Source organism: Solanum lycopersicum, chromosome 3 (genome assembly GCF_036512215.1).
Source record: "Solanum lycopersicum chromosome 3, SLM_r2.1".
Taxonomy (NCBI): Eukaryota; Viridiplantae; Streptophyta; class Magnoliopsida; order Solanales; family Solanaceae; genus Solanum; species Solanum lycopersicum.
The window spans coordinates 48,907,815-48,915,545 of NC_090802.1; the positions used below are offsets into that span (position 1 = coordinate 48,907,815).

General features: G+C 36.6%; 2 protein-coding genes across 6 annotated transcripts; both read right to left on the reverse strand.

Moving 5' to 3' along the window:
• Positions 1–10: 10 nt before the first annotated feature.
• LOC101249996 (subtilisin-like protease SBT3.4) lies at positions 11–3,847 on the reverse strand. Of its 5 annotated transcripts, none has more exons than XM_010319759.3 (10): positions 3,483–3,847; positions 3,287–3,378; positions 3,100–3,197; positions 2,814–2,972; positions 1,896–2,578; positions 1,746–1,801; positions 1,288–1,533; positions 1,080–1,194; positions 807–987; positions 11–717 (listed from the first exon to the last, which is right to left on the reverse strand). In XM_010319759.3, the coding sequence occupies exons 1-10, from the start codon at positions 3,585–3,587 to the stop codon at positions 158–160; spliced, it is 2,295 nt and encodes a 764-aa protein (XP_010318061.2). In that variant the 5' UTR covers positions 3,588–3,847; the 3' UTR covers positions 11–157. The 5 variants fall into 5 exon arrangements, with proteins under 5 accessions (XP_010318061.2, XP_010318060.2, XP_069151095.1 ...); XM_010319758.3 differs by having other exon boundaries at positions 1,746–1,825; XM_069294994.1 differs by having other exon boundaries at positions 3,287–3,399.
• A 1,710-nt stretch (positions 3,848–5,557) lies between these two features.
• LOC101258043 (two-component response regulator-like PRR37) lies at positions 5,558–7,176 on the reverse strand. Its single transcript, XM_010319757.4, has 2 exons — positions 6,581–7,176; positions 5,558–6,230 (listed from the first exon to the last, which is right to left on the reverse strand). The coding sequence occupies exons 1-2, from the start codon at positions 7,046–7,048 to the stop codon at positions 6,129–6,131; spliced, it is 570 nt and encodes a 189-aa protein (XP_010318059.1). The 5' UTR covers positions 7,049–7,176; the 3' UTR covers positions 5,558–6,128.
• Between the last annotated feature and the right edge of the window lie 555 nt (positions 7,177–7,731).

Sequence of the window (7,731 nt, forward strand, 5' to 3'; positions counted from 1 at the left end):
ACTCTTCAAGTCATTGTAAGGGAGATTCTTCTTTTACTACAGGGAAGCTAAAAAGATTTATCTTGCAGAGTACTTCAGTCAAGAATCCACTGATACATACTTAGATTACACAAATGCATTGAGATAAATTAACAAACTCTTGCATCCATCGTTTATTCTAGCCATTAAGTTCTGGAAACTCGTTTCTCACAGATGTAGGACTTCTTACTCGGTGCATCCCGTCAGTCCAAGTTAAGCTCCCGAAATAATAGTATGTGGTGTATTTGTGGCTGGTTGAAATGGTGATAGTGAAAGAGATTTTCTTGGTGCTAGAGTTGAATATCAAAGTTTCAGGCTTTACTTTTATGGTAATGCCCAGTGGAGGTTCAATGATGGCTTCGTTTTTGGAGTTCACTGGTCCAACATTGGTGACGGTTCTTCTAACTTTTTTCCTGAGACTTGGTATGGTTAGAGAAGGAAGATTAACATCAAGAATTGAAGGTCTCTTGATTGGACAAGATGCAGCTTGATCAATGAGCATACTGATGGCACTATTGTTATAGCCCATTGAGCACAAATAAAGAATGTAGTCAAAGGTTCCCATATCATAGACTAGGCCAGGATCTTTTGCACCATTTGTGTTCACGAGTCCACCACCGAAATCAAATGGATCAGCAAGCTTGTTTGGATTTCCCTCAGATATAACTGGTTCCCCAGAATGAGGATCTGTTACCCATGCTGCGTGGACATCCATTAATTCAAACATTAATGTTTTTGAGACAAATTCATTTGGAATTTTATTGGAGAAATGGGATTTTTGCGAATACCTGTTGTAACGAGTGCAAACTTGATAGCAGCTGGAGACCAATGTGGGTGAAGGGACTTGAGCAAGGCAACAATGCCAGACACGTGAGGAGCTGCCATGGATGTTCCTGATTCAAACCTGTATGGAGTGTCTGCAGGAAGAACAGCAGCCAATATATTGACTCCTGGAGCTGCTATATCTGGCTGTGACATGAGACACTATAATTTAGAAATGTGATGCAATATTACAATTAGTAAGTGCTACATAGTGTGCGAGATTCATAACAAAGTCTTACCTTAAGTATGGCAGGGGCAACAGAATTAGGACCTCGGGATGAGAAGGAAGCAAGATGTGTTGAAACAGGTTGCCCAACATGAGTTCGTGTAGGATTCAGCTTTACTTGTGGTTTCCTGCATTATTTCTTAGCAATAGTTATAAGCACCAAGTGAAGTGATTTAAGATTCTCTACAGGAAAAAGGAAAAGAATCAAATATTTTCATTACCTGGAGTATCTGATGTAATTGAGCAATTGAGAGCCAACATCAAAATTAACTTCAATACATGGAAAGTCAAACGTTAAATAGTTCAAATCTATGGTTGGGTTCTTCGCAACAATCAATCCCAAGCCTCCAACCTCCTGGACAACTTGTTGAGTAAATGGCAAATACAACTCATCTCCTTTAACAATGAAGCAAAGCACTACTTTTCCAGCCGCCCATGTATCATTTGTATTCAAGTTGTTGCAAAAGCTTCAAAATCCATGAATTCATGCTAATTTAGCTTGCAACAAGATCAACACAATGAAAGAAGAAAAAAGCCCTATGCCTCCTGATCATGTAAATGACCCCTTTGAAGACACAGAAATGACTGTCGGAGATGGACAACGTTTAACAAGAAGAATAGGGGTGGTTAATTTGGGTATCTGTTGATGACTTATAGTAGCCAATTATTAGAAACATACCGTGTATCTTCAAGCTCAGAGATTTCTTGATGTGCAATGCCAATAAATCCAGTCTCCTTTCCAGTATACATGGATTGACCCTACAGATAATAACGTTTGTTTTCTTTTTCTTTTCAAGTATGATATCTTTACAAAAGTAAGAGAACTTACAGAAAAAGTCTGATTATTGCCTAATGTAATGAGTGTGGGAAATGACCTATCAATACTTGAAGCTGCCACAGTAAGGATCCATGGTGATATATTCACTACAGTTTGGGGATATGGCCCTTCGTTTCCTCCTGAACAAATAACTGTAATCCCCTTACTGACAGCATGGAAGGATGCAAAAGCAATGCCATTGCGCATATCAATATCAGCGTACAGAGGTATTTCTAAGCCAAGGGATATGGATAAAATATCAACTCCATCATGAATTGCTTCATCAATAGCCATCATTGTATCAGCAAAGGTACATCCTCCTATAAGCCAATTCCAGCACACCTTGTACATAGCAATCCGAGCCTTGGGTGCACCACCCTTAACTGTACCATAACCAAGTCTATGGTAACTTGCATTTGGTGTGAACGAGCCACCAGCAGTGCTTGATGTGTGGGTGTCATGTCCATCTCTATCCCTTGGTGACGCTATGTCAAACCTGAGAAAATCAGGATCTTTGATTGCTGGCCGTCCAGCCGCTGCTTCAAAACCCTTTAGATAGTACTTTGATCCAATTAGTTTCCTGTTACATGCCGTAGCTGGATCAAATTTATCACCAGACTGACAATGGCCCTTCCATCTTGAAGGGATTGGCCCTAGGCCTTTGTCATTGAATGCTTCACTTTCTGGCCATATTCCTGTATTTTGAGTCAATCAATAGGTACTTTAGAGTTTTGAAACATAACAAATAATTTTGTACACTATTTGGTACTTTTACCAAGACTATATTGGTAACCTCTACCTGAGGAGGTAGAAGTAGATTCTACATACATTCTACCTTCTCCAGACCCGAAAAGTGGGATTACACTGGTATGTTCAGTTTTATGCGGTAAGCTTATCTATTCTTGTCTTTATGAATGGAGTGAGGAAAACCTGTATCAAGAACTCCTATGATGATACCATCGCCCATGTTGGCTTCATGAAGGAGGTTAGTTGGAGGAGAAGATTCGGAAAGGCCAAGATAATCCCAACTTCTTCTTGTGTGCAATTTGAAAAAATGATTAGGAACCACATGGACCACATCAGGTAACTCTGCGACAAATTCACATCACTCAAACATTTTTGTGCCAAATTTAACCAACAAGTATGTCATGTTCAAACTTTTTTACAAGTCCTACTTGCGAGAGAGATTGCAATGCAAAGTAGTACTACAATTTACCTGCAATCTTTTTGGCTTGAGATTTCGTTAACCTGGCTGCAAAGCCAGAGAAACCATGTTTATAACTATAGATGATTGAATCTCTTGCAGCTTTTTGACTGCATCAGGAGAAAACATGAAGTTGTGAATTAAATAGTCGAGAGCAGAGAAGAGAAGATTAAATCTGTTGATCTTTCCTTTTGGTTACCTTCCCATTACTGAAGTAAGTAATTGATGGTGAGCTGATGTTGCGAGTTCAACATCATCGTGTTGCCTTCTTCCCATGTAAACGATATGAACCTATATATTTAGCAATCATTTCTGATACTATTAGATCAATCAGTGACACAAATAATGAACTTGTATACCATACAAGAAATCATTCATACATCTACTCAACTCACTTTGCTTTCAGCATTTGCTTGAGATACTAATAAGTCCGACAAGTTCAAAAAAAGGAGCAGAGCAGTGAAAGCCAATTTATATTCAAGAAAGTAGCTGATGCTCATTTTGTGAATTAGCCAAAACGATCGAGGTGATAATATTTGTCATTCATCTTCAGTTCTTCACTATTTATATCAATCTGGACAGACGGAAATCGTGCAATTTAGGTTCTGATCATGATTTCTTCTTCTTGATGTCACGATCCAAAAAGATAGAGGCATCATGAAAAGTTAGCTTAATTATTGTTTGGGGCCAAGAACAAAAGCTTCTTTTTTTAAAAAAAGGCAGAGCACCAAGAAGTTACATAAGCAATAAATTATAAATTGAAGAATATGCTGACTATGAAGCGCATTTAAATATGTGAAATGTAATCCTGTTTGAGTTATACTCTTTCACCAGTTCCGTCCTCAGTCACATTTCTTTTAGCACGTTTTGTAAATAGGAATGTATTTTTTTCACTGATTCACATTTATTTCTCTCCCATATATATTACACTTCATTTAAAAACAAAATTAAGCTAATTTTATCTCAAGACATCGAATACGTACGAAGGGTAAAATTGGATAAGATAAGTAGTTTCATTTTAACTTTGTAAAAATGACAAGTAATTGAGATACTTATTTTTAGTAACCTCAGACAATTTATATGAAATAATTGAATAGTGGAATAATAAGTATTGGTGTCAATTCCATTAATTCTATTAGCTGCAATTCGTGTCTGGTTTTAAGGGTGCAAATAGCTCCATCAAAAACGCATGAATCATGCCAATTATCCCAAAAAGTCACTCTGACGGGCACAATAGGTTATGATTTTAATTGTTGTTCGATCTTGAAAAGAAATTGAAATAACAAATAAATTGATGATGACTACTTTAAAAGGTACTAGCGATAATGAGAAATATCAAGATAAAGCAAGAGAAATATTATACGAAAAAAAAGGCTTGTAAATATGAATCACTTTTATATATGGATATATATGAATCACTTTTATAACAACGAAGGATTTAGCTCTAAATGACAAAATTAATTTCAAGAATGAATGAGGAGAAAGTTGTGTTTGAGTGTAGCCCATCATCATTACTCTTTTGTAACAAGTGAAACTTTTTCTTTGCTAATGGACCTATCTCATTTTACTTTGATAAAGACAGGGTACAGGTCCACTGATATTAATATATTGCCCTCAACTTTGTGTTTTGCTTTATGCCTAGTCTATTCATCATGCTCAGGTTGTGTGTCAATTGTCAATCTCTTAATTCATTTCATTTCTCATTTCTGTTGTGCAAAATTTCACGCAACTCTTTTTCCCATCCTGTAAACTGTTCCATTTACGTGTGAAAGGGAAAATTGGACAAGTAATATGAGACGAAGGGAGTAATAGGCATTCATTTTTACTTGTTCAATATTTACTTGACACACCTCTAATATAAACAGAATGATATATGTAACAAATTCAATGCTTTAGAAAATTACGATAGTTTATTAATTATAAGAATAAATTATTTCTTGAACGAGACAAGTAAAAATGGATATGAACTTACTTTGAGTATAGTGAACATGTAAAAGTAGACGACGGATGAGGAACAACTATTGAGTACTCCTATAATAACATAAATAATAGACAACATTCATATCAACTTTGCAGGCAATAAAGCAGAGGATCTTAACTCTTAGGCTGCACGCATATGGCAGGATATAAAACCGGGAATCTAGTTGTTGTCAAGCTTTTGTAGTTTTTGGTTTATCAGGTACCAACATCCATGGCCCATTTCTTTTTACCATAATTTAAGGCCACTCAAGTTCCCCCCCTCCTTTTCTTTTTTTACTTTCCTTGCTCTTAAATGCTATTCACTGTTTTTTCCCTTTCAATTCAGGCTTGTACTTGCTGGTTTTTTTGTTTTTTTGGAGGTCCTCTTTCAATCAAAGAACTCGAGCATGCCAAGTTTCGAAGAAATGATTGAGAAAATGGAAACAGTTACCCATTTATGCTGTGTGGAGAAGACTGGCAGTATGCATCACATTGATCATGACTCTTAAGAAAGAAACAATTACTTGACTATATATATGTAACAATGCCACAACAACATATTTCTTCTATAAACAGAAACAAAAATAAACTAGAGCAGATGCCAGAAACTCTGTTAATTCTCTGTACATAGGCCTAGAGCTAGTCGTGGTATGCTACATCTGATGATCGAGATAAGTAGAACAAAAGGACTCCAATAATTTACAAACTGGAAAAAGGATTTGATCAGCTCACCAACTATGACAAGAGATGTGAACTGATCCTAGTCATGAATATAAAAATGGGTATTTGGACGTTTCTAACCTATATGTTAACTGAGAGACGTATTTAACATCGCAAACAAAAGGCAGGGCTGCCCTCCTTCACAAAAATGTAGAGAACTCCTCACTAGGTTGTGATTCCTATTAACAATAAATGCACACTATCAGTATCAACGTGGAGTGCATAAGTGAGTGACCCTAGCATCATAAACACTTGGTCATCCTCTCGTTTGTTCCTTGAACTTTGGAAGGATAGTATCTCCAGTCATTTGACACCACTTATCTTTGGTTGGATGAATTTGTGATCCTATATGGCCAATCTGCCTATGAGTTACCTGGCGAAGACTCACTAGGAACGTGACGAACAAACTGTCCTTTAACTCTGGGACGCTGTTCAGCAAGTTTTTTCCTGCTTTCATATCGTACCTGTGAGCAAATCACAACGAAAATGATTGATAAGAAATGACAGAACAATACATTGAAGTAAAATACATTTGCTCTAAAATGATCATTCATAAATTGCCCAGTGGTCTTTAACAACTCTTAATAAAAATTAGTTCTATTTATCTGGCTTTACTGTCTACCAGTCTGTCTTGTTGATAACTTATTTGCCTTTTCATTGGTAATTTAGGGGAGAAATGTTATGCTAACAGGATCTTTTGTTCTAAGTGAGATAATTTTTAACATGAGTCTGCCACCAGTTAATTTCACGGTGAAGATAATGATATGTCAAATACAAGACGAGCTTTTGATAGGAAATGATGAATTTGACATACCTTCTTTTCGAAGCATCTGTCTTTCCGCTTCATGCGAAATTTTGTAAGAGCTGCTTCTCTTTGAGATCGCTGAGAGTTCCCATCAGTAGTGTGAAGGCTTTCTTCTTTCCAATACTCTGCCGGTGTTTTGCCTGGTGAAAGTGAGATGTTTCCGTTGCTTCCATAACTCAAATGAACGTGGTTTAGATCACCATTGCAGCAAATGCTATTTATAGTTTGATCAGTTGCAGAGGGAAAACGTTCGCAATCAGTTGTAGGTTCAGACATGTGCCCTCTCTTACCCTCATTGTAAGCGGACGAATCACTGTTGTTTTGATCACTCTGTGAGTGAAATTTTTGAGAGCTCCTACTTTCACAATTTAGCGCAAGGAATGGATTCGCCTGATAGGAAGATTCCCCAGGGGTAGCTGAACCTGGACTCTGCAATGGCGAAATGCCAGATGGCATTCGAAGAATTGGAGCAATCATGGAGCAGTAAGCACTGCTTGGTCCCTCAAATCTGATGCCTCTCACTGATATAGGGAGTGCTGTAAAAGATATGTTTCATTGCTTGCAAAGGAATTGAAGGGGAAAAAAATAGATATTCTCCTATTTTAGTTGCAAATTAGAGAAATGATGTTGACAATATAGACACCTTTAAATTTCAGCCTCCCTTTGTTTGGTCTAGTAAAATGACAAGAAAATGTGGAGATAATAAGGTTTTAAGATAGGAAAGGGAAAAAACTTAGTCTTTCAATATTAAGAGTCATTTTAACAAATATTCACATTTAAATTAGATAAAAAGATATTAAAAACTACACGAAAAGTCAGCAGAAAGGGGCAAATTATAATGTAAAGAGTAGTTTTTATTAGTAAAATAAAATAACTAATCAGTAGAGAAGTAGTGTACAGTATAAATGCTCATTTCTGATATTTCTTGCATAGAAGCCACTGCTGGAATTGAATATCAAAGTTTCAGGCATTAAATGAATGGTAATGCTCAATGATAGCCTTATATTGGGAGTTCACTAGTCCAACGTTGGTGACACTTATTTTCCGAGACTTGGTATTGTTAAACAAGGAAGAATGAAATCAAGAATTGTTTGCACAAGTAACAAATCTGTTAGTGATTCTACTGATGGCACTAGTGTACAAATAATTAAAAACATAGT

What these genes read in the sequence shown, in the direction of transcription:
- LOC101249996 (XM_010319758.3), bottom strand. Translation starts at nt 3,587, where the DNA reads ATGAGCATCAGCTACTTTCTTGAATATAAATTGGCTTTCACTGCTCTG. An exon ending in TCTGAGCTTGAAGATACACG is followed by an intron (nt 1,534 to 1,745) that starts GTATGTTTCTAA and finishes TGGATTTTGAAG; the next exon opens with CTTTTGCAACAACTTGAATA. An exon ending in AATTACATCAGATACTCCAG is followed by an intron (nt 1,195 to 1,287) that starts GTAATGAAAATA and finishes GAAATAATGCAG; the next exon opens with GAAACCACAAGTAAAGCTGA.
- LOC101258043 (XM_010319757.4), bottom strand. Translation starts at nt 7,048, where the DNA reads ATGATTGCTCCAATTCTTCGAATGCCATCTGGCATTTCGCCATTGCAG. An exon ending in ACAGATGCTTCGAAAAGAAG is followed by an intron (nt 6,231 to 6,580) that starts GTATGTCAAATT and finishes ATTTGCTCACAG; the next exon opens with GTACGATATGAAAGCAGGAA.